The sequence below is a fragment of the Sinocyclocheilus rhinocerous genome, unplaced genomic scaffold (assembly GCF_001515625.1).
Source record: "Sinocyclocheilus rhinocerous isolate Xijiao unplaced genomic scaffold, SAMN03320098_v1.1 scaffold285, whole genome shotgun sequence".
NCBI classification, from domain to species: Eukaryota; Metazoa; Chordata; class Actinopteri; order Cypriniformes; family Cyprinidae; genus Sinocyclocheilus; species Sinocyclocheilus rhinocerous.
Window position 1 is genome coordinate 319994 of NW_015630288.1, and position 19179 is coordinate 339172.

Sequence of the window (19179 nt, forward strand, 5' to 3'; positions counted from 1 at the left end):
TGTAAATAATTGTATTGTAAAAATTATTTACATTAAATATCTTTAAATAAAATGATTAAACGTGTTTTTTTATTATTATTATTTTTGTTACACATGCTTACACATTGTGTATTATATTGACTACAGAAATGTCATGAATTATAAACATTTGTATACACATATTAATATACATAAATCACTCTTCATATCCAGAAAAAAATATTATAAACATATTTATAAACATAAACATATTTATTTAATGGACTGACATTGTATGCAAATTTGTATGCATAGGTGTTTGTTTGCGTGCACACACACACACGCACGCACGTGCACACACACACACACACACACACAAACACGCCCATGCTGTACAGATTGCATATGTATGCACAAATAGCCAAGAGCAATGACTCAACATGCCTCAGCAGGTTTATAATTAGAGTGTCATTCTGGCCCTGGTGGTCCACATGGACCAGGACAAGCATCAGTGCCACCCGCTGGAACACACAGAACACCCACCAGTTACAAAGCTATCTAAAAAAATTATAATAATTAATTTTGACTAAATTAACTAGAAGAAGAAGAAAAAAAGCATAATACTCATCTGTTCCTCCTCAACACATTCATTAGTTGTGTTTGCAAAGCATTACTATTACTAAGTATTAAAGGGGTCATATGATGCTGCTAAAAAGAACATTATTTTGTGTATTTGGTGTAATAAGCTAGAAAGAAATAAAAACAAAAACAAACAAACATTAAAATTTGCTAAACACTGTTTGTGCCACAGACTTGAGTGACATCTCAAATAATGCTGCTTTTAGAGGAGAGGTGGGCTGTTTCTTTTCTAAGCAATCAGACTTACAATTATAATTAAAATGCAGCTTGGCTGTTTGAATGAGCACACAGTCAATTACTGTTGAGTGTCAGTCATATATTTGTCAGTGCATTTTGCAGAGTGCATTTGATGTTTCATCCATTTGTAGAAAATAAGAAAGAACAGCCCGGTACATTAATATGCCTATTCGCCTAAACGAGCCGTTAATCAAAGTTTGAGGATGTGCATAAACCAGATGAGTGGTGTAGCAGCCGGTGGAGGCTGGCCCGGCCATAAACATCACACCTGCTCTCTGGGACCCGTCACAAATAGCTTAGCAATGGACACCTATGATTCTGGAGCATAAAATGTGTCAGGCTTATTTGTAGTTGTCACGACTACGCTACTGTGAGGAGCGAGGAATGAGGAACGAGGTGACGGAGCAGACTGAGTCCAGGGAGGTGATGGTGGAGGGAGGAGCCAGGGAGGCGACCGGAAGGACTTGGAGCAGGAGGGGTCAAGCAAGACCCAGGCCGCAGCCCACAGTGGAGCCGATGGAGGGAGGAGCCATGGAGGAGGAATGGCTGCCGGCTCCAGGGGGCTGACCAACGGCGGCGGAGCAGGTGGCGGAGGAGCCCGAGGCGGAGACGGAGAGCCGAAGAGCCAGAGCGACAGGGGAGGATCCGGAGGGCCAAGGCGGAGAAGATGGCGCCGGCGACTGACGCGGAGGCGTGGATCCCAAAGGCCGTGGTGGAACCAGAGCGAAAGAGGACTGAGGAGGAGCCGAAGGGATGAAGGAGTCTGATGGAGCCGGAGGGTTGAAGGGACGAGGTGCAGCCAGAGGAGTGGAGTCCCGAGGTGCAGGATGGTCGACACCAGACCAAGGTGGAGCCGGAGGGACGAGGGAGCCCGGCGGAGCTAGTGGACTTCCGAGCCACGGCAGAGAGGAGGGAGCTAGGAGCAGGAGAGGGGAGAGGGGAGAGGGGGCAAGTCGGCATCCAGCTCTGTTTCCCAGTCTATAAGGTCCCGCTCGAAGTCCAGCAGTCCCAGATGTATAATCAGCTCACCCTCAGCCGCGGTGCAGTGGGCGGAGCTCCACTCCGCGCTCTCCCTGTCCGCGGCATTCTCCCTCGTGGCGGGCTCTGTTGCCGGCTCTTGCACCTTAAACTGATGTCACTTGCAGCTCCGCGGCAATCCGTTGCTCTGTCGCTCCATGCGGCATCGGCCGTGGCGAGCTCGGGCTCTCTGTCAGCGGTGGGCTCGGGCATGCGCTCCGAGCAGCAGGGAGATGGTGGGCTGGGCACTGGGTCCGGAGTGGCACTGGTGAGATCCCCCTCGGGACAGACGGTGAACGGGGATCCATGTCCACTCGACAAAGGTGGCAAAACTTGCTTGAGGGCCTTCCTCGGACGAAGGCGCTCTGTATGCCGGGTTTAGACTGGTATCATAGAACACACAGAGCGCGTCGTCCGGGTAGCTGGAGAGGTTGGCGAGGACCAGGAACAGTCTGGTGTGGCCTTCGAGCGATTTTTTCCCCCCTGCTCCAGCAGGAGGATGAGGTATTCAGGGCGAAGGAGGGGATCCATGGACACAACGGAAACAAAACACTGAGTAAAACGCGAAAAACAAAAATGGAGGGAAGACACGGAGGTTACTGTTCCGGTCCGGTATTCTGTCACGACTACGTTACTATGAGGAACGAGGAGACGCAGGAGAATTCACAGTAAACACAGTCTTTAATCCTTCCAACACGGGGTACACAGGGGCAGACAGGAACACACATAGCACAAGACCTTCACATCCAATACCAGACCAAGCCACTCTGAACAGGACTGACTATAAATACACTTGACTTGACGAGGGGATGACGAGACACACCTGGAACTAATGAACAATCAACATAGGAAAACTAGGTCAGGGCAGGCACATGGAGAGGGAAAAACACACAGAATGAGTCCAGGGGTGTGACAGTAGTCCACTTATGATGACTTCAGTGACCTGGCCTTTGGTGGTTGTATTTATGTTGTTGTCTCAATGTATTCTGAAGATTACACCCTCTTTCTGAAGTATCATGGGAGAGAAAATGTGCAATGACAATATATGCCAGTAATTAGCAGAATCCAATGTGTAAAGAAAGTCACCGCAAAGTAGAAAAAGAAATTGGCTTCTGTCAGATCATATTTTTTTGCATACTGCTCAAAGAGAAATTGCTAGATTTAATATGTATGTGTATACAACCACAAAACTTCATATCACCCTGCAAATGTTTCTCTCTTTTTTCTTAAACAAGTAAAAAAGAAAGAAAAAAAAAGAAATCTGCACAAGAAAAAAGATAACCCACATTTATTATTAGTCTATGTAAATGAGTCAACAAAATGAGTCAAAAAATGTACATTTGCAAATTTAGCCATCGCCAAAGATGTTACATTTGTCAAAAATAATTTACTTAAGTCAAATGCTAAAAAAATATCTTCTCATGGAGAGGGACTGGAAAGGGAGCTCAAATCCATGGGGCTGATGTTAGAAATTTAACAGCTAGTTGCTCTTACTTGCTCTGCAATTAGCCCCATACCTTCCATGCATACAAAGTTTGGTGTGTTTTTTTCACTATAGGGTACAAAGTTATAGCCATTTAAATTGGAAAAGCTAATGAAATCCACGATAATTCACATCAAATTTACATCAAACCACCCACAAGATGCATGATGACATTATCAAGATGTGTTGACATTTTTGTTTGTCTTCTTTTAAATCTGCAAGATGACAGAGTGCTATAACAGTAGTGATTTTGTAATTGTCTGTGTTAGATCTACTTCGCTTTAGTAGATCTAATACAGAAAATTATACTGAAAATACTTTCTGAAAATGCTCCATAAACATCCCTAATTGTTTCTCAACCCTGTTGCTGGAGGCACACATTTTGGATGTCTCCCTTATCTGACCTACCCATTTCAGGACTTGGAGTCTTTACTGACAAGATGATTAAAACAATAAGGTGCATTTAACTGGGAAGAGTTTGAAATGTGTACTGTTGGTGTGCCTCCAGGAACAGGGTTGGGAAATGCTGCTCTAAATCATGCCAGGACATTTAGCTCCAACCTACCTGACTACACGTTTCCAAGGCCTTATCCTAAATGGCACACTTCTTGTCACCCTACAGGCTTGTGGACTTACAATAACCACTGTGTGCGTGTCTGACTGTAGGGTGTCCCATTAGTGATTTTAGATTTCCAAAAGGTGATCAGCAGACTTCTACCCAATAGTTAAAGCACATTACGTAACGAAAGTTTGGCTTGAAGGAAGACAGCAAGTGCTTAGGGTTCTATTTGGGGCAAGGCCTAATAATCCTGAAGACCTTTATAAACTGGTTCAGGGATTTAAATTAGGATGGTAGCTAGAATCTGCAGGACCTTGTCCTTACTGGAGCATGATTAGACACCCGACCCCTGATTAACAACATTTCAATCAGATTGTAGCAGTGGTGGGCAACTCTGGCCCTCAAGGTCCACTGTCCTGCAGAGTTTAGCTCCAAACCTAATCAAGCACACTGCCTGCCTACAAGTAATCCTGGTTGGATTATTCAGGTGTATTTGATTACAGATCAAGGGGTGAGAAAGGTGTAAGTGACATTTCACCAACTTTACAGGAGAGCCAAAACAAAACATTTACCATAGTTTGATCTGACTTTGTGTACTGATTTCAATTGTTTATAATAAAAATTTGTACACTCATGGATGACAGTACTTTTGCCAGTAGAAATAGATCATTAAGAGCTTTCATTTGATATACTGTATATATATATATATATATATATATATATATATATACATTTCACCAAAAATGTCACTTACGCCCTTTTCGTTCTCACCCCTCGAGATGGGGCTGAACTCTGCAGTGACCTCAAGGGCCAGAGTTGTCCAGCCTTGATATCTAGGGTTAGGATCAGTTTTCAAAAGTGTAGAGGTGCGCTGTCCATGGTTCTGAATCTGAGCAGAGCAACTCAGCTTGATTTTTTACAATGAGAATGCTTCAATTTCTGACCACATAGACTCATTCCCAGATGAAATGAGCTGTGCATGTGTGACAGTGACTCACTTTGATCCTGAGAGAGAGAGAGAGAAAGAGAGAGAGAGATAGGGAGGAAGATGACAGGGAAGGTGTGAAGGGAATCGACAGGCCTGCAGGCAAATGAGAGGTAATTTGACCAGCTGCAGTCTACCCACATCTGGATGAGCATTTTGGTGGAGATCACCTGTGGATTAAATATGCTGTTTGGCAGTTGGAGACAGAGCAGATTGTGCTTTACACTAATTAGAAAGAAGAAGAAAGCACAGAGAATAGGGGGGAAAATTGGGTGAAGGATAACAGGGTGTGAATGCTCACACATGCTTGATTTGTATCTCTTGTGCCACATTTTGTATTTTGTTTAAACTGAGGGCCAACCGGGGGCACTTTTAACTATATACATATGCTTATATAATAAGGCCTAATGCCTTATTGCTTTTACAAAATTATTATAATATGTCATGTAAGCATGACCACCATGCTGTATTGACCAAACATTATCCACTGACTTATAATGTACAAGGGTTTATGATTGATGCCTTCAAATTGGTGTTATAGAGGCAAACAGAGGAGGTCATTTTATCCAAAATGACTCCTGGCTGAGGCTTTCATTCTCCAATAGAAGCCAGTGGTGTGTTTTGATTTTCAACTGCACCGCTGGGTCATCGCTTGACAGGAACCAGCCGCTCCCACTGCCAATGTCTGGATTCGATCGGCTGTTGAATGCTGCGAAAATGACAGAACTCAAGCATTCAAAGAAACATAAACACAGACTCCATTGTGTCTCTCAGCACCTTGTATTCTCACAGCTAACTGTCAGAAAAGAACAAGAACCTTGTTTATGCTTATTTTATTACACAGATCTATATTTTATTATCTGAGGAATCATTGAAACCATCCCAAAATAAAAATAATGTAATGGCCCTGGAATCATTGAATTGCTTTCAGAGTTTTATGGCTGTCAGTCACCAAGTGCGGATCCCACTAGAAATGAATCATACATATAATTATCCATGACTTCTCTTATAAGAGATATGAGAACTCACTCAACAAATGAATATGTCATTCATACATATTGAGGATTAGGAGACAGGCAGTTGATTTATTATGTAACGAGCTGTTTCCGCACAAAAGCAGTTTATATAGTCTACTGAAGCATCTCCTCCATTGACATCCATTAAGACAGAGCAGCCTATTGTTTCTGTCCAGGTACTGTTTTTAAGATAATTTTAGAGGCTCAGCCAGAGGAAGGGCTTAGATTGTATTGTGTCATGAAGTGTTGTTTAAAGGGGCCATGTTACCATCAAGCTATAGTAACAATATTGTCCATTATTATGAAGTCACAACAGAACTTGAAAGCAAATTATGTTTGTGGCACACCATGTTAGTGGTCTTATAAGCTATTTTATACTCACTCTAGTAATACAAGATCCATTTTTCCACAATAGGTGTAATCTCACACACAGTTTATATGTCTCAGTCTCCCATTCTGTGGTGAACGCTGCCCATCTGCCCTGCTGTTTCCTAATATGAGTGTTGAAAATAGCCAATAGCAAATAGCATAAGGACTCTGCAGGCCTCATGACAGAAAAAGCTGTTTATTGACTCATCAGACAATAGATTTTTTGTTTTATTGAATGAAGCGAGTTTCTTGTTATTTTGAGCTCTGTATGTCCAGCAGATATCCACTACCTAAACATCCTATGGAGTTCCTTGCCACAGTCACTTTTGTCTTTGCTCAATCAATCAATCAATCAATCAATCAATCAATCTCCATCCATCCATGTTTATCAATCCATCCCCTCATCCATCCATCCATCCACGAACCCAACCAACCAAACACCCACACACCCACCCACCATCCAGCTATCCATCCATTCATCTATCCACCCACCCACACAACCAAACAATCACCCACACACACCCACCCATCATCCAGCTATCCATCCATCCATCCATCCACCCAACCAAACAAACACCCACACACCATCCGTCCCTCCATCCATCCATTCACCCACCCACTAATCCACCCTACCAAACAAACACCCACACACCCTCCATCCAACAAAACAAACACCCACCCACCATCCATACATCCATTCATCCACCAATCCACCCAACCAAACAAACACCTACACACCCACCAACCATCCGTCCCACATTATAAGTTTTATTCAGTCTTCACCGGTGCTGGCGCTAGATGGTTTCAATCCACCTCAATTTGTTGAATGACTTATGTGTTGAAATTCAATATTCTTGGTTAATCTCTGTGCTTTCTTCAAGGATATTTTTTTTTTCCTTCAAATAACCCCATATGAGCAGTAGTAATAAAGGTGAGCTAGGATTAGAGAGGGAAGACTGGCACACAGAGACAACACTGATAGAAATATGTTAATTTGAGTCAAAGACATCTCAAGAGTGTATGGTACCAGAAGAGTCTAAAATAACTTTGTAATTTGGTCTTTTCTTAATGCCATTTTTTGTCAAAGAAATGAAATCTGCAGTGCTTTGAAACATGTCTACGGGTTTCATTAAAACTGCCTCTGTGTGGTCTGTGGACTGAGAGGTTCCCACAGGCTTTTCTGATGTGTGTTTTGACTGTTTGATCCCGGGAATCAGTCGCCTTGATCTCTTAATCATTCATGGGGAAAATCTATCTGTCTGTCTGTCTGCCTGCACTGGCAGCTCTCTCGTTTTGCCTTTTTGAACAGCAAAGAGCATTGTTAATAACTGCCTTTATTTTATTACACTGAGTCGAACTAAGCCAGCCCGGTACTTAGCAGCCATCCAGGAGGAGCGTTTTAGTGAAATAGAAGGAGGAACAACAACCACAGAAAAAGTGAAGATGTTTCTGACAGCAGGGGATACAATGAAACCGCCAGCCAATACGCTAGTCCCTCCAGGGAACCCAAATTCTGATAACACCATGATGTTTCCCTCTTCAATCAAAAGTCTTTTCAGACGCTCAATAATCCTACAGGCCTTGAAAGAAATCCTGCTAAAGGGAAACTTCAGGAGCAATTTCTCCTTCATTTCATCGCACATGCTAATTTTGTTTTCCCAAACAGAATTTATTTGCTGAATAAACAAGAAAACCTGTTTGTTGAGATGTGAAAGGCAACAGACGCGGTTGTTCTGTAATCTCTGTTTGTTTATTGATGTTAACCTCTCTTGAAATAACTTTTCTTATTCTTCACTTTTCATCTACATCTCTATTTTCTCATATCTTCTAAGGCAGGGGTAGGCAAGTTCGGTCCTAGAGAGCCGCAGTCCTGCAGAGTTCAGCTCCAACCCTGAAAAAAAAAACTCACCTGCCTATAGCCTTAGTAATCCTGAAGACATTGATTAGCTTGTTCGGGTGTGTCTGATTAGGGTTGGAGCTGAACTCTGCAGGACTGCGGCTCTCTAGGACCGAACTTGCCTACCCCTGTTCTAAGGCATTGAATTCAACAGCTTTGATCCTGCGTTTCAAGTATGTTTCCTAACGCACAACTAAACTAGCTGGCCTCCTGTCTGAGATGGAGGTGGATTTGTCTAGTAATTCGGTTTACCGCTCCAGGTCTTTCTTTATTAGCATGTAATTGTGTTTGAGGTCCTCGAGTCGCAGGCAGACAGCAGTGTTTTATTGCTCAGACCTTGAATAAATCATAAGACAGACATGAAGTTCTTCTGTTCTTTTATTACACCAACTTTACAGTGATGTATTGAACACATTTTAGATGCCTGTGTACAGTAAGATTTTATTTTTTTAATTTAATTTAGATTTTTGATTTAATTTATTTTAAAAATTGCATTTTTTTTTTCTGCAAGCACCTTTTGATAGTACAGACTTGCATAATGTTACCAAAGATGTTTTACTTCAAGTAAATGCTGTTTATTTTTAATGTATCAAATACTTTAAAAATGTATCACAGTTTCCACAAAAAAATATGAAAAAAAAAAAAAAGAATCACACTTTAACATATATTCAAATAGAAAACTGTTATTTTAAATTGCCATAATATTTCACAATAATTCTGTGTTTACTGATTTTTTACTGTGGTTGCTAATAAAAAATAATAAAATTAATTAATTAAATTAAAAAATGGCTTTCTTTTTCCACACGAAACATGTAATTCCACCATAACGTAGACAAACCCGGAACAGAGCTGGCTTAAATACAGTAAATGCACAATAAGATAAATGAGCTCAGAAAAATTGCTTATGAATACCTGAATTACCTGGTTTCTTAGTAACACACAGCAGATACAATATTTTTCTCTGGACAAAGCAGCAGTCTTGGACAGACTATTTTCACTGTGTAGAATTTATTATTTCATACTTTTCATAGGTAGCTTATTATAGCTGCTAACCTGAAACAAATATCCTGAAATGTACATTGTGTATTTAATTAGACACATTCTGTACAACATTAGGTTGTACATTGACTCCTGTGTTAAAGTTACAGTGTTATTGTTGGATATTTGGATCCTTGAGAAACTGGACCATTAACTTTAAATGAATACTCCTGTTCTGTAAGATAATGATGTTTAACATAGTCCAAACGTCCCTGTCTCTGTGCTACTTCTCAGTGCTTAAAAACAGACTATATGCTTTTTGGTGCTCATAACATTACTCTTCCATATCTATGAAAAAAAAAAAGTCTTAGCATAGTTGACTGTGGAGAAAACAAGTGTGAGTCGAGTCTCCCTGTGTGCTTCATGAGGAGCCTCATTTGTGTCAAATAAAGAGTTGGTTTTGGAACAGAGCATAAAAAAAAGATATTAGATTTTTAAAACCAAGCATCAGGATACTTTTCTCACCACACATTTGCAACATCTTGGGAAATAGCTTGTTAGTTTTGCTTGGTGTGATTGTTTAATGAGTGTGACTGTTAGCTAGAGAGAAATAATTGTAATCAAAAAGAGAAAGAAAGCAAAGCCAGAAGAAAGCAAGCCCAAAATATCGGTAAAGACACAAATAAAGTCAATAGATATATGTATGAAATCTAGAGGTGCCAATAGATTAAACATTTACATGTATGCATTTGGTGGACACTTTAATGCAATGTAACTGGTATTGCATTCACAGTGTCACTTAAAAGAAAATAATTTCAGAATATTTTTTTCTCCTCTATATGTTTATGCATTTACACTAGAACTTTGCCGCAGTTTTAAATAAATAAATAAATAAAATGCAAATATCTAGTGGTGGCATTTCAAAAATTTCTGGAAATATCCCATATGTTATGTATATGATAAAATGTATATAGGAATTAATACTGAAAATGAAATGTATTGTTGAAAATAACCCAAAAATAATGTTTTCAGTAAAAAGTATGTTTTTGGTACAGCAGGCATTGAATTGCATTTGTGTGTGTGTGTGTGTGTGTGTGTGTGTGTGTGTTTTAAACAGTGGTTTACTGAATAAACTATGGCTCTGTCTTTAAAAATATTCATATTGCTGCAACTGGCTGCAACACTCTTTACACTCTTTATCGTGCTGTTATGAATAGGGAAAATATGTGAAGAGCTTCCACATTTGGATGCAAAATACTGGTCACACTTTACTTTAAGGTCCAGTTTTCACTGTTAACTAACTATTAAATTAGGGATGACCCCACATAGTCGAAGATTCAATGCTTCGATAGGAGGAGCCTGATTCGACTACCAATTCGACTCACAGTCAAATATTCGCAGAGGTGTTGTGATCATGCCATTTTGGCTAAATGGGGGTGCTCAGTGTCTGATTTCACGTAGTACTACCGGTTTTCTCATTATAACAAAACTTAATGAGAAACTTAAGGGACAGCTTTTTAGTGATTATAAAGGCAGTGCTCTTTGTGTGCTTTCTAGGCTATATAGCCTATAATCCATTCAGAATTTGCATAGAACTTTTATTTTTCGGGAATGACATCCACATATTTTTGTGGGATTCACATTCGAAAGAGCAACGGACACAAATGTATGTGCATTGAAGCTAAAGCACACTTTCTGAAGTACCCTCAGTATTTAATTCTGGAAACGGGCTTGATAATTCTAGCTGTGTTTGAGCAGTTTGAGCAGTAGCTCATATTTAGGCGATCGCATGGAGTTTTATATGTGGTAGTAGGCTATGCTTCAAAGTCGGAAAAATTAGCAGGATATTTGTTAATTTCCTCCATGAAAATCTCTATACAGTTAGAGTAAACATGCACACGGGCTTCATCGAATACTCCTTGCATCTGTTGATTTCATCTTGTGTGGATATTTGTTTTTTTTTAGTGCACAACTCCAGTTTCATATCTGCGAGGCGTCCATTACACATTTTCCCTGTGTGTTAACTTCAGTATTTATGACTGTCAGATGTCTGACTACTACTCTTGGCAATACTGATTTGACTATGTAAATCCTTAGTTGGGGACACCCCTATATTAAATAAAACTTTTTCCTCAATAAACTCTTAATTTGCTGCTTATTAATAGTAAGGTAGTTGTTAAGTTTAGCTATGGGGTTGGATTAAGGGATCTAAAATATGGTCATGCAGAATAAGGCATTTATATGTGCTTTGTAAGTACTAATAAACAGCCAATATACTAGTATTATGCATGCTAATAAGCAGCGAGTTAATAGTAAGAATTGGTACATAAACTAAACTGTTACCCTCTGTGTCCTGTGTTATTTTTCATAAGCATTCGCAATATAAACTTAGATCTATATAAACAGTAGTGTCTCATCCTTGTCTTATTTAATTCACAATTCAATTATGACTTTTGATTACACAGTGTGTGTTGTATCACGCCAATAACCTGATTTCCACTCTTACCTACTGATGAACCAACTGACCAAACACGATCTGACTCGCTCTAATCGCTAATTAAACCAGGCATCACTAATCGTGAGATCCGCATCTCCCTAAACACGAGTCAAGTTCACTTCAGCAAACATTCTCCTCTGTTGTTGAATGGGAAGTGTTACACGTGTATCGCTGAATGGCTGGAATTGAATGTCTAATGTTTTAGGGTCCAGATGGCGTCTCTGAGGAGCGCTGAGCTGTTAGTGAGGTGAGATCTGGCTGACAGAGACGAGAGTTAGTCTCAACGTATACTGACACATCACACTGCTTTATGGATGGCACGGCATTCATTAAGCACAGACGAATCATGAAGAATAGTTTCACAACTGCCGTTCTGTTTTATTAGGGTTATTAAATGTTGAAATCCAAGGTGACATTGAATAGTCTTTGTCAAAGTATGCATATAACTGCACAACACTTGTTTGCATGTAGAAATATTAGTATCCCTGTTTACTTATTTGCTTATAGTTACTAGATAGTTCAATCTATGCCAGAGCATGTATCACTATTGGCGTGCAACTCATTCTGCACATCTACACACCAGGATATATCACAAACAACAAAAGCAAGCATAAAACACATGATCTTAGTATTTACAGTATATGCTAGTTAAACAATAATAAGTTGTAAATTACAGTGACAATGAATGAAGAACTCACTATTTGTGCATGGCCTATTAATGAGTAAACAATGCGGAGACTACAATCTGTAAATAGATTATGCATTAACTACAAAATAATAGTTTGCAAATGATTTATAAGTGCATAACATGTCTGTGACAGAGGTGTGAGATGACAGAACTGTCTGTGTGTTTTTGTTTGAAGCTGGTAGCGTGTTTGGCCGTCAGGTAGACTCTGGATCAGAAATGGATGATGACACTCAACTCAAGTTCTACACGGAGCACAGGGGCCGTCGCCGCACCAAAGGTAACCGTCTTCACCTACCAAATATTTGCTTACATCAGTCATTTTGCACATAAAACCATAATAAAGATGTCCAACTACTGCCAACTAATGTCTAGTCTCATAATGCATGCATTCCAAAAAAAAAAAAAAATGAATGAATGAATGAAAGACATTTTTGAACATTACTTAAAATCTCAGGGGTTCTTTAAGTTATCCATTGATTTCAAAAGGGTTTCATCTGTGAAAAAAATAAATAAATCAGTTGGAACCCCTGCCATGAACAAGTGCGGATCACCCTAGCCAATATAGACTTTTTCATTAGTTTTTCTGGAGTCAATAAATGCATAATGTGCCGTACCGTCTTTTACTCTCATCTTATAAAGAGCTTAAGGCACCTTCCATGAATAAAGCACACAAAATAGAATAAAAATAGTCTTTTTTTTTCAGCAATAGTCAGCCAAAATGTGTTTGTGTGTAGTATGTGTGGTTGTTCTGCACACTGCAGTCAAATATAGCACATAACAACCAGACTACACTGTACAAAGAAAACAAGCTGAAATATGTGAAAGTATACAATGAAAGTCATACATGTAACTGTACAATCATTTACATTGATTGCATTTGTATGCACAGCCTTGCTTGAATACTTCCTTATCGGAAGCCACAGCCAAAGACATCTGTATCTAAAACAAGGTCCTGAAATCACAGATGCTTGACAGAAGTCTTTGAAATGAGCAAAGCACATTATAAGAGCAACATTTTTGTTGTGTTTTCACTGTCAGCAAAGCCTGGTCCACTTTGGCCACTTACGTACATGCACTATAGGGTTAGGATGAGGGTTTGGTTTAGGTTTAGGTTTAGTTGCATGTAATTATGCATAATTTATTGCTACAGTATTACTACAGTAAGTGATGTACATGCAACACATAACAAGGGCAGTGTAAAATAAACTGTTACCCAATTGTCAATGGAAATTACATTAAAGTATATTTTAGTGTACCATGAATGCATGTCAGTACATTCAGCAGTACACTTTAACCATTAGAAATAATTATGAAATTACATATATTGATATACTGAAGATTACTTAAGTGGGTCAAACAAAACTCTAAAGTTCATCTAATTGCATTTAATATAACTTTAAACTATAAAACTTTTTTTAAGTATAATCAAATTAACTAATGGGAAAACATGTGTTGCCATTACCGTGCCTTGCGAAAGTATTCATACCCCATTCATTTTTTCACATTATGTTATGTTGCTGCCTTATGTTAAACTGCTTTAAATTACTTTTTCCCACATCAATCTACACTCCATACACCATACTGACAAAGCAAAATCAACTTCGTAAATTTATTAAAAATAAAAAAAACTGAAATAAGTACATTGCATAACTAAATATTTCGCTGAAGCACCTTTACAGTCTCAAGTCTTTTTTGTTTAATGCGACAAGCTTTGATCATCATCATTTGGAAAATATCTGCTATTCTTCCCCTCACCTCTCAAGCTCTATCAGGTTGGATGTGAGCAAATGCACATTTTCAAGTTTCTCCAGAATTATTGATTGGGTTCAAGCTCATGCTCTGGCTGGGCCACTCAAGGACATTCACAGTGTTGTCTATAAGCCACTCTTGCTGTGTGCTTAGGTTCATTGTCCTGTTGGAAGGTGAACCTTCTGCCTAGTCTGAGGTTCTGAATGCTCTGGACTGGGTTTTCATTAAGGCTATCTCAATGTTTTGGCGCATTGAGCTTATCTTCTACTCTGATGAGTCCCTCGGTCCCTGCCACTGAAAAACAGCCCCACAGCATGAGGCTGCTACCAGCACACTTTACTTTTGGGATGGTACTCTGCAGGTGATGAGCAGTGCCTGGTTTCCTTCAAACATGATGCTTGGAATTGAGGTTCATCAGACCAGAGACTCTTGTCCTTTAGGTGTTTTTATGCAAAATCCAAGTGTGTTTTCATGTGTCTTCACTGAGGAGAGGATTGAGTCTTGTCACAACGCCATAAAGCTCAGATCGGTGGAGTGTTGCAGTGATATTTGTCCTTCTCTAGATTTCTCCCATCTGCATATATGATCATGGAGCTCAACTAGAGTGACCATCATGGTCTTGGTCACCACTCTAACCAAGACCCTTCTCCATCAATTGCTCAGTTTGGCCAGGAGGCCAGCTCTAGGAAGAGTCCTGGTTGTTTCAAACTTCTTCCATTAAGGGTAACAGAGACTACATGCTTCTGTGACCCTTTAATGAAGCATTTTTTTTCCTGAAATCTTCCCCAGATTTGTGGCTTGACACAAACCTGTTTCTGAGCTCTGCAGGCAGTTCTTTTGACCTCAGGGCTTGGTTTTTGCTCTGATATGCATTATCAGCTGTTAGACCTTTTATTAAGATGTGTGTGCCTTTCCAAATACCCATTCAGTTGAATTTGCCACAGGTTAACTTCACTCGAAGTGTAGTAACATCTACAAGCAATAAGAATGCTCCTGAGCTAAATTTCAACTGTCCCAGATAAGGATATAAATACTTATGCAATGGAATGATTTAAGTTTTTTATTTTGAATAAATTTGCAAAGATGTTAAAACCTGCTTTTTTTCTTTACCATTAGGGTGTATGGAATGTATATTGATGTGGGAAAAAAAGTAATTTAAAGCAGTTTAGCATAAGGCAGCAACTTAACAAAATGTGAAAAAAATGAAGGGGTATGAATATTTTCGCAAGGCACTGTATTTATTTTGTCATACAATTGTATTACAGTGTACAGTAAGGGCCAGATTTACTAACAGCTTGCGCCAGCACAAACCATCTTTTGGCGTTAAAATAGTGCTGTCAGGATTTACTAAAGATTAGCAGTGAATAATTAGCGTTGAAAAGGCGTGGACAGTTATTTTTGCGCCTGACCTTATTGAATATGCATTTGTAGGAGTTAACCTTTCAGACGCAAAATTTATGGGAGGAGAGTATTAAAATGAATCATGCAACACGATTTACTAACGTTTGCGCTTGTCAAATTACTGGTATTTACGCCATTATTTAATGCCCCAAAAAAGCATGTCTTAAAGCAGGCGCTAATTTGCGCTGGTCTTGGTAAATAACGGAAACGGTCTTGCTATGTCTGTTCTTTAATATGTGCATTGTTAGTATATCACCCGCAGAATTTTCCCCTCCCATCGGCGCTTTTATGGAATTGTGCTATAACGCTAATTGGCCCTGTTTAGTAAATCTGGCCCTAAGTGTCTGAAAACATTATATTCAGTTTGCACTTAAGTATATTGTTTTAAAATACATTATTCCAAACACAATGATACAATAATATTAAGCCTCTTTTCTAATAACGTGATGAACTGGACTGGTATAATTTCATGTACAATTATTGAATCATAATGTGTATTTCAAACAAGCTTTTTCCAAATATTAATTTTATGTTACATTATAATTTGTATAATGTCTAATGTCTCAAAAGAGCATCTGATTATGCTTTTATTGCTTAAAACATATATTGGAGCACCAATTTTACAGTATTTTTGGAAAGTGACAAACCAGGGTTATTTTCATTAATTAAAACTAAAACCAGTAAAAAAAAAAAAAATAGAACTGTTACTTATTGTCAATATTAGTTTAAATACATTTTAAATGTTTATTTTTGCAAGGCAACATTTCAAATTTTCTAAATTTCATTTCTAACTTTAAAATTAGAGTGAAAACAGAAAATATCAAAATAAAATATAATTCAAAATATTAACAAAAATTATACTCAATGATATTGAAATAAAACTGGCTTTAAATGTCCACTATTTAATGCTGAAACTGAGGTTCATGAACATAACATAAGGAAAATATATAAACGAGGCCAAACTGGAAATTGATTTTTCTGGAACAAAGATCCCTCTATGCAAAGCAGCTCACCATGTCTGCAAAAGTGGAGAAGGAAAAATCAGTCACTTCCTGTTGTTATTTTATCAGGGTTGAGAGACAAACAACTCCTGGTAGAGATGATTTGCTCAGCGTGTAGCATCAGAGTCCTGCAGTCACACTCATCTATCACAAGCTTTCAGAATAGCCCGCTGAGAATTTATGACAGTGCACAAAGCGATGCCTCACAAGAGATGAACATTACCGTTCACACTGGCATTACTCGCAGACTATTTAATCGCAAAATTATTAATTTAATACCAAAATCTGCCCTATACACTGTCAGTGTTCCCAAACCTAGTGAGCTGCGAACCTGTGGTAGCTAGCATTCAAGGCTTATTTTGCATGCTTTCTTAAATGCTGTTCTTAAAAAGTAGGCAGCATTTTTCAGTCATTAACATTTCCACTCAACCTAGGCTCATTGGAAAAATGTGCCTCTACCTAGAGTTTTGCAAAACTCCAAAAGATATTTACCTATTCATACTATTTACAGGAGTTTCCTGCTGAAATAAACATTAGTGGCAGTAAAACACCAACGATGTTTATTCTTTTTCACACAAATTATGCTTATGTCGCAGATTATTGATTATTAAATAAAGATTATTAAAGATTTTTTTTTTTTTGGTGCCTTGCACAATACTATGTTATGAGCTCAAAACACTTGTATAATAGTGCATGATTTAAAAACTAATACATTTTGATATGTGTATCACATAACCAGTTTCATATGTATGACTTGTCTGATGCCATAAACTTGCTCAGTAGCGCACCCGGTACAGCAATGCTTTTATGATCTAAAGCACACAAGTATGAGTCCCGTGAAACACGAGTCACAATAAAAAAAAAGGATAAAGACTTTAAGCAAGAAATTAAGACATGGTTTGCTTCAGCAAATGTGTTTCATCTCACGTTTGCTTTTGTTATCGGTTAGGTTTTCTGTAGGTGGTATTTTATTTTCAGATGATGGAGTATTAACCTTTTAGTGCAACTCACCGGACATTTTATTTCTGAACTGACATGATACATAGAACAACCAACATAATAAAACATTGCCAGATTCATGTTTATCTGTTTTGGAGAAAATTAAACACAAACACACAAATTGTGTACCATGTTTGATGAACTGATATAGTGTAAATATTTATTTATTTGTTTATTTACTTATTTATAAAGTTTTCTTTGCACTGCTAAAGCTGATATCTTATCTAACTTACAAATACTCCTAAATACTCAAAACTAAATCACAGTTTCATAATTAGACAAATTTCCAAAATTCCTGCTTGATTAGAAATCTAGATGATTGATAGATAGATAGATAGATAGATAGATACTTGTCACTGTCTTCACTCATACTTTTCTTGATGTAAATAAAAGTACACTAACTTTTGACAAGCGTAATAACCATAACTCTTTCCTTGTCAAACACAGAACACAATTTTCCGGGTTTCCGCATTCTCACTGTTATATGCTCGAAGGTGCTATTATGCATCTCCTGAATAAGCCCAGAATGTGCTGATCAAAAACACAGGCGAGGGAGGTGCAGAAACGAGCAATTTCTTATGTAAGTATATGCATATGAAAAATGCCTAATGTTACTGAGTGAAATGGCGATCCAGGAAGTGACAAAGGACTGTGCAAGCTTTGGGGGTTCTGATGGAAAACATTCCCCAGCATCTTTGCTTTGATCATCGCACTGAATATGATCCAGATGTAGTTTTAGTTAAAAATTTGATTTTTTTTTTCAGTTTTTATTTTTTGCTCAAAATGTTGCTTTTTGTTTAAAAGTAGAGGCTCAGTTCTTTATTTAGATGTATTGCATTTCTGATATTCATACAACAAAATATTCTGGGGGCCATGACATTTTAGTGAAAATCATCAAAAACGCTCACGGTGGCTGGCAACTTTTTTTTTTCTTCAAAAACACTGGTGGGGAAAGAGTTAATTACATTTAATAACTATTCCATTTAATAATACGATAATAACAGTATACCAATTATCACTTTTAACTAGTTGCTCATTAGCATGCATATTACTAGCATATTTTAATGCCTTATTCTCCATGACCATATTTTAGATCCCATAATCCACCCTATACCTAAACTTAACAGCTACCTTAGTAACTATTAATAAGCAGCAAATTAGGAGTTTATTGAGGCAAACGTCATATGTAATAGTTGCTAAAGTGTGACCAATAATCCATATAATACATGTTCATAATTTAAGACTAAAAGTCAGGTTCTAGGATAAAAAGTGCAACCCTAGCATGGTAACACTTTAGATTAGGGAACACTAATTCACTATTAACTAAGGGTTCCCTTTCGATACTACACTCGTACTGCGTCTGCTAGACGCATATGGGAAAAAAAGCCTTTTTCTCCTGAACTGAAGCCTTTTCATTCACGCAGTGAAACTGCACGGCCATTGGTTTGTGCAGTGTATTAAAAACGAACAAATGGCTAGGCAGCAGAGCTGCACGAGCCTATAGCGACGAAGCCCGCCAAAGCCAGCCAAAGCCCGCCAGAATGGGCGGGGCATCTGGCTATATAAGCGGGCATTCGCCAGAGGATTCTCAGATTTCTTCTCCTTCAGCGATGACTCTACGTCCTCAAGCTGATCCGAAGCCGCTTGCCGTTGACACGCCTTCGCAGCTGGAATCGGGACCTCTCAGCACGGCTGACCTGCTTCTC

At 38.6% G+C, this 19179-nt stretch overlaps 1 protein-coding gene across 1 annotated transcript in view; it reads left to right on the forward strand.

The window, feature by feature from the left end:
• The window catches only part of astn2 (astrotactin 2), a 539680-nt gene that overhangs the window by 245518 nt on the left and 274983 nt on the right, over positions 1-19179 (forward strand). Inside the window, exon 5 of the mRNA XM_016552240.1 lies at positions 12499-12600. Within this exon, the coding sequence (XP_016407726.1) occupies positions 12499-12600 (102 nt within the window). The remainder of the gene's footprint in view (positions 1-12498; positions 12601-19179) is intronic.